General features: G+C 38.1%; 1 protein-coding gene across 1 annotated transcript in view; it reads left to right on the top strand.

Annotated features, from left to right (window-relative positions):
- Nucleotides 1-13392: 13392 nt before the first annotated feature.
- The window catches only part of NT5DC1 (5'-nucleotidase domain containing 1), a 127329-nt gene continuing 115060 nt past the window's right edge, over nucleotides 13393-25661 (top strand). The window contains exons 1-6 of the mRNA XM_059842241.1: nucleotides 13393-13568; nucleotides 15469-15560; nucleotides 17178-17249; nucleotides 18783-18889; nucleotides 20526-20605; nucleotides 24284-24365. Coding sequence (XP_059698224.1) covers nucleotides 13476-13568; nucleotides 15469-15560; nucleotides 17178-17249; nucleotides 18783-18889; nucleotides 20526-20605; nucleotides 24284-24365 — 526 coding nt within the window. The 5' untranslated portion in view covers nucleotides 13393-13475. The remainder of the gene's footprint in view (nucleotides 13569-15468; nucleotides 15561-17177; nucleotides 17250-18782; nucleotides 18890-20525; nucleotides 20606-24283; nucleotides 24366-25661) is intronic.

Below are 25661 nucleotides of genomic sequence, written 5' to 3'. Positions count from 1 at the left end.
TTTTGTCTTTTTTTTTTTTTTCTTTTTTGGCCAGGAAGCTGACTTCTGTGGTTTCATTTTACCAGAAAGAAAACACCTAAATAACAGAAACCAAAGTCATTTGCTTTCATCATGTCTCTTATTCATTTGAGTGAGGAGACCAGTGGCAGAGGCAGAAGGCTACTGACAAACTAGAGACTGTGGGATGACTAAAAGATATCTCCATCGAAAGTGATAATATCAGTATCAGGTGCATCTCCACTGAAGTGGAATGGGGAACTTCTTCACATACTTCTGCAGTACTGCAAAAGAAATTAAATAAAGGAGGAAGTACCATACACATCAAGTCACCACTAAACTTCATCATCTTTTAAAAAGGTATGCTGATTTGGCAGATTATTATAATCTCACTTAATTTCTGAAGCATCACTGGAGATGATTTTTCGTCAGTTGTTATTAACCACATAATAGTAAGAACACAGATATCCAAGAGATATTTGCTTTTCCTTGGTGTGAATAACACTACCCAAAGGAAAGAAAAGCCTGTATTGATAAAGAAACTATCTTCATTAGTCTTGTTTAAAGAATTCATTACATTCACCAAAATCAAAGAATATTAGAAACTACTACTAAGTAATCTCACAATTTTCAGTTTGCATATTTGATTGACTTTTCCTGTAATGGTTTTTGGTTCTGGCCACTTGGGCATTAATTTGACAAAGCTTTGCAAACTCACTTACAGCCCAGAATAGTTTCATCAGGACAACAAAGCCATTTGCATCATACAGAATCAAGCTGTACAATTCACAACCATTTTCAGGACCAAGTCCCACCTCTACACTCAGGAACCAATATACAAACATATTAGAAATCACACTGCATTCACTGAGACCACTCAGATAAGGATAACTGAAGCTACAACAGGGCTTAAGCCCACAAATAGCTGTGTATATGACTACTTTATCTCAAAGAGCTCCAGGCATAAATTCATCTTTTCCCTCAATATGTGTCCCTGCTTGGCTTTAGAAGAACAGAAAGACTTTTTCTGGAAGTGATCAATAACTATAAATCAGCTTCTTTTCATCCTGATCTTCAGGACCAGTTCTGTGTATTAACAAGTAGACTTTAACAAATAGCCATTAAAATCATTAATGAGATTTAAAAGACTTCTCAAAAAGAGATAAGATTGGAGTTGCTGAGAACCACTGAGCAGATTTCCTATCCCATGTGGGACAGGATAGTAAGTGAGATGTTGTGGCCACACTGCAGCAGCTTCTGCAAGGGTCTTTGTTCCCATCCTAGTGACTTTATTTAGGATTCACTGCATTTCTGAAAATAAAGTTCTTTTAATGGTTAAGAGACTATATAATTTTATCACAGGCAAGAAAAGAAAATTAGCACGTAATAAAAATGTTCTTGCTGGTTTTACAGAAAAAAATAAAATCTGATAAATCCCATAATCCTGATTTTCATATTCACAGTTTGGAACAAATGAGGGTAATCATGTATATTCAGGGGCTTTTCAATATAAACTGTTGTCCAAGTCCTCTGCATTTGAATTACATATAATTTGACAGAATAATCTTTGCATTACCTATTCCTTGGCTTGACTTAATTCTTTTGTCTTGCATCCCACTATATTTTCTGTGTTTTGCAAATCAAGGTCAAAGAGTTCTGTATTGCTCTTTGGCCTTCTGTATCTTTATTTAATTTGTTTAGAAGTCTGAATATCAGAGCAGAAATTGTTAAAAAAAAATAAGCCACTGGAGGTAGAGTGACTGTAAAAGACTTAATCAAAGATATTGATTAATTTTATTGGCAAAAGTACTTTAAGAAGAATGAAAGGGTCTCACCTCCTTTGTGCAGCCAGCACTAGCTAGCAAAAAAGATGAATTTATTATAACCAGACTGGCACATTTACAGTATGAATACTGAAATTTAGTATTCTGGTCCCTATATTAAAAAAACACAAACCACCGAACACTAATATTGTAAGTAATTTCCTAAAATATGCAACAACTTGAAACAAAGATTGATAATTTAAAAGCTGTGTCTGACAGGACTATACAAACTTAGACTTTAGAAATCATAGCAAATCTATTCAATGAACCAGTACTTTCCTCCTTCATGCTAGGTAATTTCCCATTGCTTTTAATATATATTTCCTTGTTCCATAAAGAAAAGAGTGTACACTGATGCTATAGGTTTGAGGATGACAGATATCTGAAGTTACTTTTTATATTCTATATATTACCTATAAAGTTCTGTATAAGTAAGACTCTTGCAAGGAGCCTTGCACCTGCTTAACCAATTAATTTGAAGTCCTCTAAGTCCATTAAATCAAATTCTAATTAACTTAGAGTCAATATCCCTTAGGCCTTATTCTACAAAACAATCCTGTTTAAACGCGGTGGTGAAACATATTTTTCTTGGTTGACTGAATGGAGAGAAGAATAATGTGCTAACATTACATCCTTTAGTAAACTTAGTACAAAACTAATCTGCAACACTGACATTGATTGAAGTGATCTTAGAATCAGGTCCTGCTCTGCATGAATTAAGGTATCAGACTAAGTTGTATAAAATAAGTACAGATGATATTTGAATCCACAATATTTCAAAACGCTTGTTTTGGTAGAAGTTCTATTTGTGTTACGTGCCTTCAAAAATTATTTTGTATAAGTTTTCATTACAGATAGTTCCTATAATTATTGGTTTGTATAGAACTATTGGCATTAATACATAAAAACTTAGTAGTTTCAGAAAAATTAACCCTACTTCAACACATAAATATGCTGGCTCATATTTCAGAGACAAGGAGTGAACATCACTGAGACTCAGTCTCCACTACTGATGATACATGGTGTTTGAAACCATTCCCCTACGTCATGCAGAGAAGAACTGTAGTCTGAACAGCTCTGCTGGGGAAAAAAGAATATTCCAAGGCAATATCCATCAATAGTTTTTTTTATGAAATATGTGGTTGTTCTTAATGAGATTACGACAGAAACAAACATTTTCATTCAAAATTGTGTTGAATTCTGTAAAAGGAAATAATAGACTCCAGTAAGGAAATTAGAAATTTAGGTATAAAATTCAAGAATTGTAATTAAATAATCTATGATGCCTGTAGCATCACTCTCCACATAGTATAATCTTTTTTAGAAGATAGAAGCTATGCTGCTGCATTTAATGTATGCTACTTTAAATATTCGACATTATTACCTTGCTTAGAAAAAACTTCATAGTGCATTATGAAAAAGCAAGTCAAACCTTTCAGCAAAGTAAAATATTCAAATAATGTGATCTTTAAAGAAGCTAGCAGAAAACCAAAAGCATATGGCTTTAAATCTGTTCTTGGGGAATAATTTAAATGACTAACCATTTTAAAGTTGTGGAGTTTTTTTTTTGAGGTAACAAACTGAAATAAAGCACAGTGATTTTTTTATTACAGCTGTCTTTTCAGCTATATTTCTTTCCATTTGCACATTAAAATGGAACACATTACTACCACTTTGTAGCTTTTTTATATTCCTTTTAATCAGCACTTCCATTTTGTTTCTCTAATTTGCAAATTGCCTTTTTTTTCAGTGAAAATAAATTATGTGTGTAATTTTACTCTTGACAAAATTGTTTATTCTTATTGATTAATTACTTTCCTGGTTTTGTCTATTATCTTGAACCATAAATCCACGAAGACATAGAGACACATTTGATTCTGCATTTTCCAACTTGAAATCTTTTTGCATTTGTAATGAGAAAACTCTGGCTATTTATTTCCAAAAGGCTGATCCAGTAATCCATCTCTACCCTAGAAAAACATTAAAAGTATACTTTCAAGTGCTTTGGTGATGAGGGTTGCTTATTTATTAGCCAAATTTGGGGCTGAAACACGTTACATCTGACAACAAATTAACAGAGAGGAATAAGGTTCTGTCAAGGATTGACAGAATAGAGACTTCCTCTATTTGTTCAAACAAACAGATCCCACTTTGCTCAAATTTAATGTGAGTTTTGCCATTATCTGCAATGGGACCAGACCTCAACCATTATTTTTCATTTCATTGTACATTATTCTAAATGATATACAGCCCACAGTGTTAAAAGTTGTAACTTAATTTGCTTTCTATGAAGCAGCCTCTCTGAATAAAACCAGAGCTGTAGCTCTCTAAGGCATGAAAAACACTTCTAATCAAATTTATCTCTGTGTGGGAAAAAAATATGGCAAGTGGATGACAAAGAATAATCAGCAAGCATGATTTTGCCATTCTTTTAAGAAAATGTATTCCAAAGCTGACCCTGCTATGAATAGTTTTTAAATTTAGAATGTGTATTTATTTATGAAGATTTTATGATGGGTCAAGATCATTTCTCACATAATTCTATCAAAGTCTGCATGCTACAACATAGATGACTTGTGAACATGATTTACCATTTATATCTGATTTTGGAATCTCATCAAAAGAAGCAGAGAAGTCCAAAGAGAGATGGATGGAAAGGAGCAGTGTATCAAAGTACTGTACTCATTGTTTCACCTGTGAATGAAAGTGCTCAGAGTTTCTTTCCTAAAATAAAACCAGCACTCTCTCCTGACCTTCTCTGTACCTCAAAAAGGCAGCACCTCACAGAGAGCTGAAATTTACTATTAGAATAATAGTAATATATATCATATAAAGGAACACATCTTTTTAATGACTTTAGATTACTGAAATATGACACACAAAACCACTAGAAAAACTAGCTGTTAATTTTAGAAGAGAACAGAACAGAGCAGAACAGAACAGTTCAGCTGGAGGTGACTTGTAATGATCATCTGCCTGACCACTTCAGGACTGGCCAAAAGTTAAAGCATGTTTTAAAGGACAATGCCCAAACACTTCTTAAACACTGGCAGGCTTGGGGTACCAGCTACCTCTCTAGGAAGAGCATTCCAGTGTTTGACCACCCTCTCAGTAAAGAAACGCTTCCTAACATCCAGCTGGAACCTCCCCTGGTTCAACTTTGAACCATTTCTACATACCCTGTTACTGGATCTCAGGGATAAGAGATCAGCATCTCCCTCTCTCATCCATCTTACTTTTATTCTTCTTGCTAGATTATATTTAAACAAAACTCATTTCCATTAACTGTGCATACATTAGGATTTTATATATCTACCGTCTCTCTATAGGAAAAGGTCTGATTCTGTAATCACTTCCTATGACTATGTGAATCCTGTGCATGGTCCACCCACCTTCCTAAGTGTCCCTCTCTCCTTGTATGTTTTGTAAATAGTTTTCTACTTCCTGTTTTCTTTCTACTGTATCTGCCTTTCATAGCGACATATCATATAAAGAAAAATATCCAAAAGGTAAGACACTCTTTATAAGACAGAGGAAAAGGAATTTAAAGTGCTCCACAGCAACCTCAGGATGTGCACTTACATATTTTCCCTATGAAAAGTAAAGGATAGGCGGAAAGAAACCTACAAAGCTGGGATATGCTTCAAACCCATATTAGGAAGTAGCAGACAGGTACGTGTTGCACAAACTGATGCAGCTTGTCTTGCAAATATGTATCTTCTTACTGTTCTTCCTTTTCTTTTGTTTCAGTATTCTCTCTCTAGAGATGTAGAAAATTTCTGTATAGTTTCCTGCCTCCTCTTTTCTTTCTGCATGTCTTTCACAGCTGTACAATGTGATTCTGTACAAAGAACATCATCCAACATGCATGATCTTAATAAATGCAGGGAAAGAGGGTAGGAAGCCACCAGCTTTGGTGATTCTCACTCTCAGTAAGGACTTCTGATGAAGAATTCTGTCACCTTCTCTCTCTGAATTTTTTTCCCCAAATTCACATTCCTTTGTCTTTGCTTCCACAGCTTTAAACCTTATCAGAATTGCCTCTCTCCCTGCCAAGAACATGAAAGTAGCTAAATGGAGACACAGAGTTTTCCGAAAAACAGAAGAGGTTGCTCTGACCTGCTTCCCAGACATACATAGAAACAGAGTACAGATATTTAAACAGTTATATAAGCATGATGGACTTTTCTTGATGCTTAGTATACATTCCTCTACATCATCTCCTTCTTATCAAAATGCAGCACACTTTTTTTTATCCTTCCATCAGACCACTACTAGACATCTTCTAGAAGCAGAAGCAGAACAGTAAATATCAAATGCAATTTATATTCAAAAGAAGCTCCTGTATTTTAGATTTATAAGCATTAATATTAGCTTTTTTTTATTGCAGCCCCAAGAAATATCACTCTCATTATAATCAGTAATGAACACATACGGAAGAAAATATGTATTGAATAGAAGATCAAGTGCTCCTTAAGAAAGAGAGTTTATAGTTAAAGAAGGAAAAAGTTGACCTCTACTCATCATAGAAATAGGATAAAATCTGGTCTTGAAAATCCTAACATGGAAAAGATTGTAATTAATTAACTTGTATGTTAGTTTAAAAGCACAGATTTCTGTGTTATATTACAGTGGATTAAATTTTTCTGTACTCAGTCACAGTAAGACCGAAACTAGAGCAACATGCCCAGTTTTTGATCCTGTATTCCAGAAAATTTGATAATGACCAGTTTGATAATGGAATGATGAATGAACATCACCCAGATTGAGAATCAAAGACAAGCAGGCTCCAAACCCTTCAGCCTATTCGAAAGGAACTTAAACAATTAAACAAAAAGAGTCTGTGGGAAAACATGGTAGCAGCCTTCAAATAGATGGAAGTCTGGTGCATGTGGTTCTCACATCTGCTAGGAATAGGACACAACACAAGAAAAAAAGATGCATTAGAGCAACAGAGCCTTTGTTTTGAAATGAAGGGAGGGAGAAAACTCTGTGTTCTGCAGGTAAGGACTATTAAACTCTGGAAGAAATTGCCTCAGTGGCTCTCTCAAAGGGGTACTTTTAAAGAAGTAGACAACTGACTTCTAAGGGTGTTTGTAGTCAGATTGATCCTGTCCCAGGGCAGAACATGGCTGTTGTTAGGTCTTTCCTAGTTCTGTTATCTGCAAGTCTGCAGTGTTATAGTTGTGGCATTTCCCACTGGCTGTTCGATAGCTCTGTTCTTTTGTGCAGACTGCATATTGGAATAGATTAGATTTTTTTATGCAATAACCAGCAAATGTCAGGCTTGAAATGTAAGTCTGTAACCCATTTGGACAACTCAGAAATCTTCAGAATGTCTGAATTAGACATATTCCTGGTTTACTCATGAAGAAATTGAAGCCATAAGCAATTTATATTATCGGTCCATGAATACACCACGAAAGAATGGAAAACGAGGACTGAAAATTGAGTAATCTGGATTTTATACTTCACATCGAAAACATAAGAGTAGGCCCAAAAGAACAAGAAAAAATCCCAAACATAGGAAAAATAAGACTGTGTCCCATAGATCACAGAAACTGCACTCTTCTCTCACTATTAAATACAAAAAGGTGTGTTTTGGAAGCATATCTTCCCCACAAGTCTATATTTCTAGTGCAATTTCTTTTGATTAAACATAACATTCAGCCAGGTCAAAAAGAAAAATCTTTCAAAGTACCTTTAAACAACTATGCAGAGTTTAAAAATATATATTCACTAAGGGTCCAGCAATCAGTCCTGGTTATTAATCATTCTGACAAAAAAACCTGATTTTCATTTCTTTCTTTCATGTTGCGTGGGAACAGCCTGCAGTAGATTACAAGATCTGAGAGAGATGATAAGGACAGTAAGAAGGCTTTTGAGAGACTCTGAGCACCTAGTGGATTACTGTCTGTTTAACCTTTTGATGAACTACTGGGTTTAGTTTTGGGAATCTTCTCTGTTCAGCATCCTGATTTTCATTTCTATGCTGGTCAGATAGAATGTAGGGAATATAGTACTGAGGCGCCAGGTGTAATCAGATGTTCTAATCCCAGCAGGACACTATAAATTGTATGTGTGTAATTCCACTAGAAAGTTGATGTGTCCATATTTTGTACCATATATAAAAGGCTGCTAAACATCCCAATAAATATTAAAAATTGTGAAGTCACTGGAATTTAATAGAATATTAAATCCTGATCAATGCTTAAGTAAATCCACCAAGCTTCTCTACCTAGTAACAAGGCATCCTGTGTGCCACAGAGGGATGCCTTTAAAATTATATAGTATTTTGTTCAACTTTTAAAAGTCTACTAAGGAAATAATATGTGCTAGAGACCGTTTTTCAAAGAAAATATATTCTTGACAGATTTCACTGTCTTGCAGAGACAAATGTTATCCCTAAAATAAATTAGTGTTGATAGACCTATGTCTCCCAAAGTATCACTCTGTAAAAAGTCATAACCTTACTTCTGTATATCCTGAGTTTATTACTGTGATGGTTCCTAAACAAATGTTTCCTTCTTAGTGTCCTAAACTTAAAATCACAGAACCAAATACAACAACCCTGTTTAAATGTATGAAGAATCCCATTGAAGCATCATAGGTTGCTTCAGAGTGGGGATGCTGGGCTGTGAGGCATTCTTATACCTGTGCACTGCATAGGTTAAAAGCTAAAATAAGTACAAACCTGAGTACATGTCTTATCAGGGTGCTAAAATAAAATATATTTTAAAAAAACCCAAAACCCAACACTTTTTGGTTTGACTAATGTTACTCCAAAAGTATTTGCATACATTTCTTAAAAACCAACAGGGAAAAATCTAGAATGTTCTGACCTTACTTCTGCATAAGATGTTCCTTGTCTAAAATGAAAATGATCTGTATTTGTTCAAATTCTTATTTTCACATAGCACTATTATATACTCTTCCTTAATAATATGAGGGCCTCTCCCTTTTTTTTAGAAACTGAAAAAACCCCTTATAACCCTTGCCAAAATAGACAAACGGCTACAACTGCATAGTTGGGACAAAGTCAGCTCACACAGTCCTATGACAATACACACGAAGCTTAAGGGAAGTGAAATAGGCTAAGGCGCAGATGGTCCCCAGCTAGCTCCGAGGGATGCTCCAATGTATTGTACTGCTGCCCCCTTAAGGACAAAGAAAGCGAGGAGCTGCGCTGCTTGTCCTGCTCAGAGGCCTACAACTTCTGTGTGACAGCCAGGATTTTGACAGAGTTCTCATGCCTTCATGTACGTTACCACACCCAGTTGTGTCCCGTTTGCTCTCCAGGCCACGTCAGTAGGCTCTTGTGCTTTAAAGCTACATGGCGTTAGGAGCCTGTTCTGCACAGAAAGCAGGCATGATGTGGCACAAGGGAAATCAAAATGCTCCTTTTCTGTATTTCTAAAAGGCTTTGACAAGTCAAATCACCCACTTCACACGTTTCCTGCAGGCTGCTAAACATCAGGGTGCTGAGGGTGTGCAGAAGCCACTGCCCTCTCCTGCAGGCTCCATGGGGGTCTGTGCATCAGGGGTTGAGGGCTGGAGACGGAATGTCCCTCCAGGCAGCCTTGCAGCCCCAGCCTGAGGGATGCTGGTCTTCAGGTGTACTATACCACAAGCAATTCTATCTCTGTACAGAGTGACCAATTTCCCCTTCTAGGACAGGATTTATGATTTTTCCCGATTACCACATATTTACAACATAAAAGAAATTACTGTGATGCATAAATTAACCATGGGGCAACCAAAAAGAAATTAAGTTGGACTCTGATAGTTCAACAGCTCAACTTCAGTTATGTGGACATCTCCGAGTGTCTCAAGGTGCCATCAAACCTGAAGGACAGGGCTGAAAGGATGCTGTAAACACATTAAGGTTCTTCAGTTTTTGCAGAGGATTTTCATTAAAGGCAGCTCCTGTCTGAGAAAGGCCTTTGAATGGGATATCAGTATATTTAAAGAATTCATCTGAAAGGAAGAAACTGAGAGACAAAACACTTTTAAGACAAAAGAAAATGAAATAAAATGTGGTGCATATGTGTTGAAAGTAAATGGCCAAGACTATTACCAGGCTTGTGCTGCAAATACTGAAGATAAAGTGTTATTCTCTCATTTATCTTCTCTTTCCTCAGAACTGAAGACCAATTCTTTTCATTAATATTTTCTCTATTTCTTGTTATCAAACTTCTGATTTATTCTTCAGCTTCATGTATCTGAAGTTTAACTTGCTGAATCCCTCCATGGGTGAATATTGTTCCCGACACAAAGTGGTTTAAGATAAGTATGATTAGTACTATTGTGCTGTAAATTCTATGATCACTTATCATTACTATCAATATAATTGTCCAGCATTCACAAAATCTGGATGTTCAAGATTACACTCAGTTAACAGTGAATACAGTGACCAGAGGGTTGGACTTTTAACCCAAAAGATTCTATGATTTTATCAATGAATACATAATTTTCAGTATCTATTCAGATGTTTCAATACTTCAGTGTGTTAAATTGCTTTTTTGATGAGTTTTTTGTATAAAATGCATTACTGGCATAGCAAGAAATTGGAATAACCTAAATACTATTTTGGAAGCTACCTGAATCCTTTTCAGGAAAAAAAAAAAAAGTAACTGGAATAAGATAGCTGTACTGATATAAACTGCAAGGCAGACAAACTTTATATGAGAACAGCATGAAACACTAACAGTGGGTGACCTTTTGGACCCTCTGAAGTCAATCAAAATTGTGGCCATCAACTTCAGTAGGACAGGAATTTGCTCTGTGTTTTCTGAAGTGAGCAGCTTTAGGAAGGTAAATTGCCTTGTGTTCTCAGTTCCTAGCTGCTGCATCATCTGGATAGTTATAATCCCTGCTGTGTGTGAGGTCCTGGATGTACCTTTCTGGTATGCTCAGGTTTCACACATGTTAATTTTTTTTTAATGTATTTAGGCATATATGTATTTCTTTAACATATGTCTAAAACACATGTATGTATCATTATTTATACATAATTTATGGTGTGCATACATATATAATGTATGGTGTGAGTATATATTAAATGTTATACATATATATACAGATACAGCAGCATTAGAAAGTATATTCATGCCTGTGGGAGATTCTGAGAACCCTTGAGGGAAGCTGCTGTACAATGGGCTTTGGTAAATTATGTGTAATCCATTTCTATCTTGCTCTGACACCTTAAATGCTCATTCTGCCCTACTACTAGCATTTTTGAACTTTATTCCTAATTTCTATATATTTTCCTGTCTAGTTAAATTCCTAATCTGATACAGAACTTCTCAGTGGAATTCTTAAATGCATGTGAGAGGTCATGCTATTAAATTTTTCTCATCTGTGTCTACCTGAACATAGCAAACTTAATCTTAATATATAAGTACATTATAGTTCTTTATATATAAGAAAATTGTATCTATTTACTACTTGAATGTACTTTCAAAAGTATTTTTCTCTGTAACACCAAAGTATCATTGAATGATCCTGCAAAAATCAAATCAAAATTTGACATAATAAAAATTTCTGGTGCACACTACTATGATTATGAACTCCAATTTATCCACCTGCAAAGCACAGCACTTAGAGCTATGCAAAGGTAGGCAACACTGGAAAAGGTGACTTGTATTAAATGCTTTTTAGCAATTGCTCTCAATTCAATTACCTTTTATACTATTCTATTTATAGCCATACAGGAATTTTAAAAGAAAATATATGTATTTATAATATATTCAACTAGAATTTTTCATGTTTTGTGAATCAAAACAAAGTTTTGATGGTGTCATTGTTCTACTGACAGAAAAGAATTGAAGAATAAGAAAGTCCTTCAAAAAAGGCTGTCAAGCCCAGTTGTTTTAGCATCTGGAGTCCAGCCGTAGCTATATTCAAGTTCAACCACTGAGAATAAGACTACCTCAATGCAACTCTCATCTGTTTGCTTGTCTCCAAATATAGTACTTTCTTTCAGACAGCACTTTCTAACTGCACTTCAGCATTATTTATTCAGCAGATACCTATCAAAAGCTCATTTGTTAATGTATTCTGGACACAGACTGTACTGTTCTTAATATTATTATTTTCTTTTCTTTTTTTCTTTTCTTTTTTTTTTTTTTTTTAATTACCAAAACTGTCAATAAATTAAAAGGTAGCTATGGAATTACCTATGGAATTTTGGTTTTTCCACAGCCAAACGCACAACATAGTGTGATAGTGTGGTTTACTGTATACAGTATACCCTGCACAACTTTGACATTGAATCATAAAATGGTTTGCCTTGGAAGTTTGCCTTTAAGATCATCTGGTTTCAACCCTCCTGACATGAACCTTCCACTACATCAGGCTGCCTGGGGCCCCATCCAACCTAACCTTCAACTATTCACGGGATGGGGCATGCATGACTTCTTTGGCCAACATGTTCCAGTGCCCCACCACCCTTATAGGAAAGAATTTCTTTCCCTACATCTAACCCAAACCTACCCTTGGTTTAAAGCCCTTGTCCTATCACTAAATGCCTTTGTAGAAAATCCCTCTCCAGCCTTCATGTAAGCTCCTTTAGGTACTAGAAGGCTGCTGTAAGGTCTCTCTGAAGCCTTCTCTTCTCCAGGCTGAACAACCTCAGTTCTCTCAGCCTGTCTTCATAAGAGAGGTGCTCCAGTCCTCTGATTATCTTCATGACCCTCCTCAGGACTTGCTCCAGCAGGTTGCACATCTTTCTTCTGTTTGGGGCCCCAGAGCTGGACATTACAGGAGTGGAGTAGAAGGGCAGAAACCCCTCCCTTGCCCTGCTCCCCACACTTCTTTAGGTACGTCCCAGGACACAGTTGGCTTTCTGGGATGGAAGTGCACATTACCTGGTGGTAAGGTAATGTGCACTTTAGGAAGGTCATATTGAGCTTCTTCTCCACCAATATCCCCCAGCTCCTTTTACTCAAGGTTGCTATCTGTCCATTCACTGCCCAGCCTGCACTTGTGCTTGGGATTGTCCTGACCCAGGTGCAGCACCTTGCATTTGGTTCAACTTCAGGAGGTATGCACAGTCCCACCTCTCAAGCCTGTCTAGGTCCCTCTAGCTGACAACTCTTCCCTCCAGGGATTCGACTGCACCACACAGCTTGGTGTCATCCCAAATGTGCTGAGGGTTCATAACGAAGTAGTAGAGTTTTTCTACTTTTATATATGCTAATCGTCCCTGGTAGGGCCCTTGCGGTGTGGCACCGGCCGTTCTGTCACTAACCAAGGTTGACTGCTGTTCCCCGCCAGCTCCCTGCTCGCCAGGTCCCAGCAGACACCCCACGGAGGCTCGCGGTCTGCCAGGCGAGCGGTACCCCTCCGCTCCCACGCCTGTTCCCCAGCGCACAAAGCCGCGGCGGGAAGCGTGTTTTTCGAATTCGAGCGCTTGGACACGCCTCCGGCCATCCTCCGTGCGCCCGCCCCTCCATGCCCGGGCTGGCCGAGGGGCTGTGCCGCAGGTGAGGGCGGCCCCGCCGGGGCGGGGCGGAGCGGGCCGAGGGTGTACCCCGGGCCCCGCTCCGCTCTGCCCGGCTCGGCTCCGCAGGAAGCGCCGCCCGCGCTCCTTCCTCCTCCCCGCCTCTTTCTCCTCCTCCTCCTCCGCCCGCCTGCGGCGGCGGCGGCTCGGCGATGCAGCAGCACTTTTCCCTGGCCGAGTGCGACGTGGTGGGCTTCGACCTGGACCACACGCTCTGCCGGTACCACCTCCCGCAGAGCGCACGGGTGAGTGCGGGCGGCGCGACGCGGCCGAGAGAGCCGCGGGAGGGGCCCCGCTCCGCCCCGCTGCCGCCGCATGCCCCGCCGAAGGCAAAGCGCCGGGGCGCGGGGCCGGGAGCCCTCCGGCGGGGGCAGCGAGCCCGGGGCCAGCTGTGTCTGACATCCACGGAAGATAAGAGAATCGCAAGTGCATCTCTCGCCGGGCGCTTCCTCAGCAGGCCTCTCTGCCCGAGCGGAGGGGACAGCCATGTCTCATTCCTTGAAAATGGTTCTTCTTCCCTGGCCATAGCGGCGCTGAGCAAAAGGTAGAGCCCACCCGCTAAATCCAGAGATGCTGCAGAGTAAGGAGCCCGCAGCGCTTTGGACATTTGCGAACTTTCTGGGGCTTAAATAAAACGCCGAGTTTAGAGGCACGAGGCACCTCTGACTTAGCCCTGTGGTCTCTTTCGAAGAGAAATTGCTGCCTGTGCTGTGCGTTCCCGCCCTTGTCACTTTCGTTTTTCACCTCCCTGGTAATCTTACTCGTCATTCTCTGTTGATGTCAGGACTCAGTTCTGGAGGTATCTTGTGTCGTGGATGCTCATGGTGTCTCACTCTCCCCCTTTCTTTGTCTCAATTCACTTACAGTACATTTTGCACTGCACAGGACTCCCACGCTAATTGCAAGATAATTTCAGAATCTGGTATAGAAACTAATGTTTATGAGCTGTCCCGTTTATTAATAGGCATCCTGTGCTGAAAAAGTGCATTGCTTCCCTTAGCTATGTGAGAACTTGAGTGGAGAGGCATCGTGGTTACAAAAGAGGATTCAACAGTAACAATGTATGAGCTCTTAAATTTTAGGTGGAAACTGTGTAACACTAGGCTTACCTTCCATATTCTTGCCATGCACAAGCACGTTCTTGCTGATACAAATTCTGTCAGATGAAGGCAAACATTAGACAATTGATAGCTAGAAGACTTTTTTAAAAATGCTAACCAACCAATGAACAAAGTTGAGAAAAAAAATCTCAAAACTTTTACTAAACTTGGTACACTCTTCATCTTCTCGCAGGAGACAGAGGCAGACTGACACATGCTGTTGCATGCCTCCTTATCTCTTGGAAATGAGAAATACTTTAAAAGGCTGATAGGCCCAGCTGAAGATGTAGTTAGTTCTTACTATTCCAACGTTGTCTTTCATAATTTGTCTTTCTCAGACGTTGTTCATACTAATTCCAAGAGCATCTGTTGTAATTAAAGAAAAAAGGCCAGGGAACAACAGCATTAATGAAAGAACCACAAGAAAAAGAGAGCAAATACTATTTTTGGATAGTCTTTAAGGACATGGCAGCATCTCCGTAGAGCTTCTTGTAAAACTTTACACTGTAGATTAATAAATTGCTGAGTGTCATGCTAGGCCATTTGAACTTAGAAATAATAACTGTTTATTCAGTAGTTGCCTCTTTTCTTCAAAATTATTTCCTTCAAATACTTTTAAAACGCCCCTAAAGATAAATGCTTACTGGTTTAGAAGCCGCTTGTTGAATCTTAGAAACGACAACATGTAAAACTGAAAAAAAAAAAAGCAAAAAGGGTGATTGGGGAGGTGAAAATCATGACTAGCCTTTAAGTACTTACTGTCTTGATTTACCAACAGTCTTGAAGCACAGGGACTGGACAGTAGAATGTTGTAATCTGGGTCATGGTGAACACATTGCGCCAGAACTCTTCTATGTGTTCCAGTCATGACTGAAATAACCTCAAGCACTATTTCCCAGTGGAGGCAGTGGGACAGGGCCCCTGGCTCCATGGTTTGATTTTACTTAGGAAGCATTAACGCTTGCATCTCGCCCCTTTTCAAGGAAGCAGTGTCTTTGATCTCACTTAAGCGATATAATGAATGCAATGTTTTTTTCATTTGTAGCTAATATATGATAGTTTTGCCCAGTATCTGGTAACAGAGAAGGGATATGACGAAGACTTGCTGACTCTAGCTCCAGACAGCTTAGACTTCTGGTGAGTACATTGAAAATAATGTCATTCCTTTACACTGTAACTTTTTTACGAAGCTCAAAGAACAGCTTCATTTATCTGTGAGTTGATGTTATGGTTGTCAAGCCCAATGGATAAATCCAAAATTACAGTTTCAAATACTTGTTTGAAGAAGTATTTCTCATGAGATACTTCTAACATGGTATTTTGAAGAGGGAACTGAGCATCTAAGCTTGCTTTGTCTGTGCTTCCAGCTGTCTGGACACGAGCCTTTTAGTCTCAGTCTCTTACATATCATCTTTGTCTTCTACATTCTATTCAACAGATTTTAGTCATTTTTACCTCAACAGTTGTTGTTTTATTTGTGTGAGGTGGATTAATCCTAACAGCCTTCTGAGAAGCCATGGAAAGGTGACATGCCAGTGGGTAGGACTTGGGTGGCACATCAGGCACAAAGCCGTGATGAAAAAGACTGAAGCCCAAGTTCCTGCTCTGAACTCAGTGGTCTCTGGGCAGGAACTTAACTTGAATCTTGATCTTTTAACTTTATAAGGTTATTATTTAGACCATGGGGGTGGAGACTTGAAGGCCAAATAATCATTAGATGTAGGTACGCAGAGATTTTTTTTTAATAATGTGTGTATTCTTGTGTAATGTTTTTTTACAATTCAATATTTGACTGGACAATTTCCAGTGAGATTGATTTCAACTTCCATGAGACAAGCAATGTATCTATTTATCATATTTTGAGGCCTATGATGGAAGAGATCATTTTTTTCGGCTCTAGATATCTTGGGTTTGGTCTCTCATTGAAGCAGGAGGTTCATTAACATGGACCTGCAAGTCCACAGTGCTGGTAACAAGTGTGTCATTGCTTCTTGCCGAGGAGTCATTCATGAAAAGTTGGCATCTGCTTGCTGCCTTCTTGGCATATATTCTTTCCTTTGGGGGCCTCATAGAGGATGAAGATGCCATTGCTTCCTCAGTCTTGTTTATTCATTTGTATTCTAATCACTGAACTATGAATTAATTTTTCAAAGAACCTAAGCAAATCTGGAAGATAAAGATTTATTAGGGAGAATTAGAAACTCTTGCTCAGTGTCTCCAATGCTGTCAACTGTTCTTATTTGTGATGGCTAACATGGCAATGCTTCTGCTTCATGTGTTCTTAGCTTATTGAGTTGCCTCATTTAGAGTGATGTTCTACCCCTCTTGTCTGTAATGACAGTAATAACTAAATAAGTAATAAGGAATAACTAAAGGAGTTGCCACCAAAAAAAGAAATTCTTTAATGGAAGTGACTTAAATATCACATTTCTTAGTTTTATATGTTTAGACCTTAAACCTCCAACCAATCTATATAACAGTTCCTAAATTTACTGGACATGGAACTGGGTTTATTTAGTAGGATTTTTCTATGGAAGGAAAATCCAGTCCTCATTGTAGTAATATGCACTTTCATATAGAGAGGATTGTTCAAGCATGGAAGAATTGGAAGGGTTGTGACGTTTTTGGTTTTCTGTAGTATCATAGCTGCAGAAACACCATAGCTTCTGTAACTGCATATCACTGATAGATAAGAAGACAGTCCTCTGAAAATATTAATTTTTTGTTTCTTCCTTAAAATTAATTTATTCTTAGTTGCAAAGGCTTGGTGTTGGACATTGAAGAAGGAAACTTCCTGAAACTTGCAGAAGATGGAACGGTTTTAAGGTAATATTGACAATAAATCCATAATGTTAAATATAAGTTGTATTGTTAAATACACTAACATTTTATCTCCTTCCTAAATGCCATCTCTCAATTTTATAAATATTTAAAATATTTATTTCAGCATGCATTAATTTATTAGATGTAAAAGTTTAAATACTCTTTGGTATTGTGGTGCTTAGTTTCTTTTAATGTTACATATGGAATCTTTTGGTAATGTTTTAATGTTAGCTGGTAGTAAATAATACTTAACTTTTAATAAAATCTGAGACTCTGAGGACACATTGATTTTGAAAGTGAATTCATTTTTTTTTGTGGCTACCAATGTACTCTTTGTCCAGTTCTGCTAAAATCCTGGGTAAGGTTTTTCTTTGGATTGAGAGTAACCTGGCTTGGGGGGCAGTACTAATGACTGGAATGACTATTTTCTTTGTGCTGTAGACATTCAAAATTCTTCAAGTTTACAACTTATAATTTAAACAGCTTGAGATAAATTAACCACAGAAGCTGATACATTCACTTTGGGAATTCTGGGGGTTTTCCACTTAAAAGCTATTTTGCTTTCAGTCATCAATTTCAGTAAATTCTTAGTTCTTCTTTCTTGCCTTCCTTTTTTTCTTTTTCTTTTGTTTCATATAGAAGACTGCTATTTGGAATCAAAAATCTGAAAAGCAAATGTATCTAAAATATACCAATCCTAGTCCCATTTCTCCCTAATTTTGTTCCAGAATGAAAATCTGTGTAATTTAGAATGCAAGGCAGACTCTACTTTTTTTTTTTTCTTCTTCTGATAGCTCTCTGAAGGAGCTTGAAGATGCTAAGGAAAGTCAGATCTCATTAATTAAAAGAAGAAAGAAATACTTTTGAGTCATTGCTGTGTACCCTAAAATTCATTTAATAGCATGAATTTTGGAGTACTGAATGCAGAATTCAAGATAACAGGGCATACCTCATTAAAGGGAAGAGTTGGTACAGGGTTACCTCTCTTGACATTGCTTCAAAATGCCTCTCATGCATTTGCTTCAAAATGGGACCCAATTTGATGGTCCAAGTAGTTAATTTTTAATGCCTAAAAAGGCTTGTGTGTACTTATGTATTAAAAAGCTGCTTGCAGGGCTCAAACTAGCACTTTTCTATAGTTCTGCCCTGCATTCTGTGATGTTACCAGGCTGTATAGGCTTTCTGCACTGTGCTTTATTGTGCAGTGTATATTGATAGCTCAAGTATAGCGAGTGTCCTGACACAATTGAAAACATTCGAGCAATACAGAGTGATTGTGTTAGCAGGTGAGGCACAGTAGCTGTGCCCCCAGCCAACCAGACCTTTGTGTAGTAAGGCCTTTATCGAGAGCTGGAATGTATATGATAAAAGCTTAGTAGGTCCTGGGAAACTTCTAAGCTTTAAAGAGAGTCAGTTTTGATCAGCTTGCATGCACTGAAATTCAGTTGCAGTATGTTACTTTGCACAAGTTGTAGTTTGTGTGTTTTCAACTCTCTTCTGTTTTGCTTTGTTTTTTGTAAACAATGCATCAAACAGGGCAAGCCACGGTACAAAGAGCATGACATCTGAAGAGGTCCTGGAGATATATGGAAGGAAGGAGTGGAAGCATTTTAATACAGTCAGTGGAATGGTTTCACGCACAGGTAGCTATACTTTAGCATGTCCTCTTCTTTGAAATGGCCCTGGTCCCTTCAGTGCCTCGTACTGTTAGTTCTTAACACAGATTTGTAAAAATGCTTAAATGGGAATTACAGGAACAGGTAAATGTATTGGGGAAGACTTGGTTTTTATGGTTTTTTTTAACTTCTAATATTAGAATTCACCTTAAATTTATTTCATGGTATTTATTTTATGGTAAGACAAATGAGCTGACATTTTAGGCATGTTTTGGTTATAGTGATGGGCACACTCTCTTGATGAAGTAGACTGATAAAACCAGTAACACGATTTAACCTGAGCCAGCAACAGAGGACCATACAGCTGCTCATTCACTCCCACCCTGCCTAGGCCTAGTGGGCAGGAGAATCAGAAAGAATGGTAAATCTCATGGGCTGAGAACAATTTTTAATTGAAATTAAATGTTATAATAATAAATATGCTAATAATGCTACTAATAATTGTTGTAATGATAAGGAGACAGAACCTCAGAACCCAAGAGGAACAAGTGTTGTACAATACCATTGCTCAATACCTGCTTACTGATATCCTATCTCATTTAGGGCAAATTTTTCTTAATTGTTGACTCGTTGCCACCAGTCCCATTAGTGGAGGTCTAGGTGCAGGTGCAACGAGCAAAGCAAATGTAGAAACAAAACTTCTCCCCTTGCATTTGAAGTTCCTGTGTTTAAGATAGGAGTCACTTTGAAGGAGCTGTGGCTAAGTTTCCATTCTTGCTCTGTGTTTCCTCTCTGTTTTAGTTTGATCTTGGCATTTGAGAGTAACACACAGGAAGTGATCACTTAACGTGCATTTTGTTATGTAATGGAGATACTTTCCTTGAGATTTTGCTGACTGCAAATGCAATACTTACTCTAAACTGCAGGTGATCTTTTGCAAAACGGAGGGAGAGAGAGGTTTCCTGAGGTTATATAGGAAATGTGCTTTTCTTTTTCACTGAAACATGCACTTGGTCTCTGTTGTGAAAGTTAATCCCCATTTTGCTGACTTGTTCTTGAATATATGTAAGAGACAGCACAGACAAGATCATGGAAAAAAAAATCACTGGTGAAGTAATTTCACTTCTTGAAGAGTTAGTTGAGCATGACCATAGTCTGAGGGGACATTTGCACCCTCATGATACAGTTCTGTTTTCAGGACTGATGTAATCATGTGACCACACTTCCCCTTGGGCCAAGGCACTGTCTGCAGCATGTGTGTGCAAAGGACATGAGTGTGTCAGACCTGTCCAAATGTCTGTGAACTTCTTAAACACTTCCCTTGTGTTTGCACTGCTAGGGAAATAGATAATTTGGAAGAGTTGGAAGATGCTGTCCTGAATTAAAACTCATGGTTTTCCCCATTTTCTTTCACCTGGGATTTTAGAATCTTAAAATATCTTATTGAAATCTCACTGCCTTCATATAGGTAAACAACTTTTAGTTGCCAGGTATGACAATCAGAGGTTAGCCTTTGTTAATGGAGACTGGGAAACAGATAATGCTTACTACCAGTAAAATACAAATAGGAGCTTATATTGTTACTTAAATGTAATTTTTATTTGTGATTAAAGCATACAATACAGGGGTATTTAAAGTTTATTTTTTAAATTATTTTTTCCAGCTAAATACTATTTGTATGATAATTATTTTGACCTGCCAGGAGCGCTCTTGTGTGCAAGGGTTGTGGACAGCTTAGATCAGGTAAGAACTGGATTGTTTGAAAATTATGTATTGCATTTTCTTTTTCTTCCACCACCACATCTCTTGCATGCATTATTAAATGCATACAAATTGGGTATTGAACAGCATCAAGGTCTTTTTCTTGTTTGGACTATTCCATGTTGGACTTACTGTATCAAAGTTGTCTCTGAAGATAATTGTGAGCTACATGGCATGTTCAAAATAAAAGTTCTTCCACCAGAGGGCACAAATAACTAGGATACTAATGGAAATGTGCTGTTTCCTCAAGTTTATCCTGTGGTATGCACAGTGTCGTTCTTAAAGTCACCTTTAATTATGCTTGATTGTACTTGAAATAAATATAGTATAAGTTTCCTGAATTACAGGATTTGCTAATTTGCAAGTGGTTAAAGAGTGAATGAAGCTTAATTTCATCCTTTTTTAAGCTTGTTTTTGTCCTTAGTACATTGATCTGTGTTCACAGACATAACAACACCTCTGGCATAGTGTCTTATTTTTTTTTTTCCTCTGACAAACAGTAAATTAAATTCTTTATGTGGAAAATAAAATTGCTTGAACCTTTTTCAGTGCTTTTTAGGTAGATAGAATGTCCTAAATTCTGCTTTTGAAATTTGGTGATAATTGTTGTGTAAAAGGTTTGAATGTTTAACTTGCAAGCAGCTGGAGGTAGGAGAGGGTTCCTCTCATAGAGAAACTGTGTTGGTGTCAGAAGAGTACTGAGGTAATCTTCTGGCCAGAGGTACCAAAGCACCGCAGGCCTGAAAATTGTCAGGATTTAACCTTGTCTGCAGAGTGAAAATCCAAGCTGTGAGATGAATGTCTGGAGTTTCATTGGATATTAGGTGGCTTGCTGCTTTAGCCTTCACTCCAAAATAGCATGCTGAGTAGATTGCTGCCTAAGTCCAAGGGCTGCATGAAGAGTTAGCTGAAACTAGCTTATCAGGGAAGCATGCAGGACAGGTGCTCAGTAAGACTCTTAATTTTCTGCCTGATTAATCTCCTTCCCCTAAGCTGTTCACAGCTTAGAAACCTGTTGCAGTTGTGACACCTGTATTGTGTTTACTTTATATTTAATTTAGACTCAGCACAAATCACCCACTTATTTAGAGAGAAAGCACATCATAGCATGTGTGTAGTAAGCTTTCACATCCAGTTACTAGTTCATAGGCTGGAGCGCTGACCCGGGATCAGTGCCACGTTCAGCCAGAGGGAATTAAACACATGCCGTTTCTCCGGAGAGCCACAGGAAGTGGGTCATGCAACCTCTTTATCTCCTAGCAGTTCTCAAGTATTTTATTGGACATCTGCCCTGTTTCAACAGGAGGCTACAGTAATTCCCTGGAAGGTTAGCATCAGCCACTTGAGAAAGATGCAAGGCAGGAGGTGGTCAGCCTCTCCAGCCCCGAACTCATGCCTACAAAATGCCTCATCCCTTAGAAACCGTCACATTTTCTTCCACATTTCTAAAAGAAAGTAGAGTCTTCCGTGTCCTGTTCTGTGAGCCTGCTTACAAAGTGCTACTTTCTTACCATTTCCAGACAACATTATGGATTTAGGAAAGCTTTCTACTGGAAGCAGATGCAAGAATTACTACATTTGGGTTCAAAATGGGTTTGGGCATGAGTTGGATGCTGGATGACCCTGCACTGTTTAAAATGTATCTGTTTTTGCTGTGTCCAGAGCCAGAACTGATATGTTTTCAGACAAAGCATGGGAGCTTCTTAGTGTTTTTGATCTTCACATTGATGAGCTAAACAAAATAATTCTTTGTCTTGATGGTTCAACTAATAAAATCACATTTTGTAACCACACCAAAATCATGGTGGACTGGATGGCCACATGCATACAGTTTTCTCTCTGCTTTTTGGAATCGGTCAGTTTTCCTTTATATCTTGTATGCAATGGCTGAAGATCTGCAAGAAATTAGTTTAAGTTATTTTAGTCTCATCTGAGTTCAAATGTTTTGAAGGAAGTATACCCTGTTTTAAACTGGTATCCATCTGGTCTCTAAACAGCACTCTGAGGAGCTTTTGGTTCAGTTCACTGATTTATTTTTTTTAAGAGAAACAAGCAAAAAACCCCAAAACTCCAAACTAAGGGCTAAGTCAGCCACATAGAGTGTGAGGGGAGAAGGCAATTGAATCTGTCTGTCTTGAGAAGAGTGCTAGCTTAGGCTACTTGCATTGCCACTAGACAGATGGTCCCCAGTATCTCCTGTACATAGCTTTGAATAATCACCCTTGGTTAGTATCCTTGGCTAGCTGAAGCTGACATATGAAACCTTTTCTCTATATTAGCTCTTTTATGTGTTTCTGTGGCAGTTTGCTATAGGAATGGATTTAAAAAAAAAAACTTCTGAAAGCCACAGCGCCATATCTTTCCTGCTCTTAACCTGTAGAGCTGGTGGATGGTAAACAAACTATGCTTGTCAGTTATGCACAAAAGACCTTGTTTGTGTGACTTGCTGATTGTGAAAGTAAAGGCAGACTGTTCTCTAGAAGCCTCTATGACTGGTTTGGACTGAAATAGCAGTTTACTTCAGTATATATAAGCTACATGTTTTTGGTTTTTGTTTGGCACTGATAGGGGTTTGGGTTTGGAGTTTTTTTCTGAATGTTTCCCTCTCTACAAAATGCTTTATGCTTACAAAATGCCTCATTATTCAGGTATCAGTGCAGGTATCAATACACAGAGGGCAGCAGTGCCCTGAAACTGCTAACAGTTGCCTTGAAATTTATCCTGATATAGATGTGGAAGGCCTGTAACAGCATTACAGAAATACTTTCCATGACACATAAACTCAAAGACTGTACCACCTGCTTTACTGCTGCCCAATTACTGTGTAACTGAGCACCTCTTACAGGATCTGTAGCTAATCCTCTGCTCTGTAATACTGGCTAGCTGTGTAATTGCATCTGTTTCATTCATCACTACTAAAATTTGTGGTGTTTGAGAGTGCTGTGGGGCTCAGCTGGTTGAGGTTTTCCTCTCCCATGTGAGGGGCTGAAGGGGAAGCTGAGGTCAACTGAAGCTCTGCTGTGCCTGGGAAGCTTTCTAGGAATGGCAAGAGACTGTTCATAAATGTGCATCACCTTCCCCTGTCCTTCTGCCAGAGCTGGGGTTTGGCAGTCTTCAGAGCACAATGCCATGAGCACAGGCTTCTGGATGAGTATTTTATACCATGTTTGGGGTAGGATTCTTGGCAGAAGGGCATTTTCTCTAAATTATAGTGAAGCGATTGCCAGTTCTTAAGGTGGAAGGTGAAATGAATGCCAGGCATGTTAATAATGTCAACATGCTAATTAACTTCAGTATCTGCAGTCCTGGGCATGTCTTTTTCCAAAATGTCAGTGGGATGGGATGCTCATTCTGTAAGTTGCTGTTATAGCTAATGCCCCTTTTGGCTGTAGTATTTTAGAGTTCCTCACAAATATTCAGCATTTCTCCTTTTCCCTTCCTCCTCCCATTGTAACCCTCTAAGAGGGACATAACTTGTTTGCAGTTACCCACAGTTAATCTGGGTGCTACTGAATCCTGATGTCCTGAATCCTACTGTCTTAAGACTGTCTTACTCCAAATAATTTTGTTAATTCTTGGCTTTTCTGTCACTGTTTCAAGATGAAAACTTGTAATAGCTGGTACTTGATATAATGACTAGGTTCCTTTTGACACTTACAGCATGATGGTCAGAAAAAATATGACTTCTGGAAGGACATGGTGGCTGCTATCCAACATAATTATAAAATATCAGCTTTTAAAGGTAAGTGGGTTCACTGAAGACTCACTATATCAGCTGAAAATATTACATGTGCTTGCTGGAGCAAATATGTTTGCAAGTACACTGTAGGCTACTCAGTACAGCTTTTACCTTTCAAGTTTATAAATAGTTGTATAGTAAACACATGTTTTTCCTGGAATAAAACAACTTTATCATAACTATTTCCGTTTCATTTCACTGCTTGGATATCTTTAATAACATTTCTGATGTGCTGCTTCACTCAATATTTCAATATTTATTGCTATTTCAACTCCTTTTAGAAGGACAAATGGTTTCTTACCATGATTGATATGGTAATGTGGACATCCTTGAACTGTGTTTTGAATCTATTCCTTATGATCTTGTAATGATATATAAAATCCAAAATGAATTGGGGAAAGAAATTCAAGTACTAATATTTGATGGTTTTCTTTAGCGCTCTATTTTTGATTAGAATTCCTGAGGTTTTGAACTTCCTAACATTTGCAGAGGACAATTTTTTAATAACAACGTTTCTCCACCCAAAAGCAATATTGTAATAGTGTAATATAAATTAGACTTGGAAAACACCTTGTATACTGTTCAGCCAGGGATTATTTTCCTTCCTTCACAGACATAACTTCAGAGTTACTCTCAGGCATATAAAATAATAAGTTGATAATAAGGGCTAACCATTGTTTGTGCAGTTAATTGAAATTATTTTTAGCAATGTTTCCTGTAAAATGTTTATATGCTGCTCAGTTCTGAATTCTGCACTACTATTGGAATTACCTTGGGGAATGCAACATTCACTAGACACAAGGTGTAGTTTGGACTTTCTTAAAACTCACTTTTCTTTCACCTCAGCTGTCCCACTTGCTGTACTTCTTTCATATGTAATTGACAAAATTGTTTCAGAGAGATTCCAAGCAAAAATGGAAATTGATATCAGGATGCAAATGGTAAAAACTGGCAAGATATTCCAAAACTGCTTTGCTTGTTGTTGTTACTATATTTCCATTGGAGATTAGAGTGTGATTGGTAATTATGAATTTCCCTGGGAACTCATTTGTACACAAAATAAGTATATCCCTTCTTTTCTGCTGATACAAAATCAACACTAATCAACTGTAATATTTTTTTTAGAATTATTGTTAATTCTTTACTTCAAACTGTTGACAGCTCTTTTTTTTTTAAAAAGGTGTGGATCATGCAACAAAAACCATCATTTTTACAAGCGTTCTTTGGAAATTAAGGAGATCCAAAAAAAAGCCTAAACTTTTAAGTCATACAAGTAATTGCTCAGTTTTATTTATATGT

This window comes from Haemorhous mexicanus, chromosome 3, assembly GCF_027477595.1.
Source record: "Haemorhous mexicanus isolate bHaeMex1 chromosome 3, bHaeMex1.pri, whole genome shotgun sequence".
NCBI classification, from domain to species: domain Eukaryota; kingdom Metazoa; phylum Chordata; class Aves; order Passeriformes; family Fringillidae; genus Haemorhous; species Haemorhous mexicanus.
This window is presented reverse-complemented; position numbering and strand designations above follow the sequence as displayed.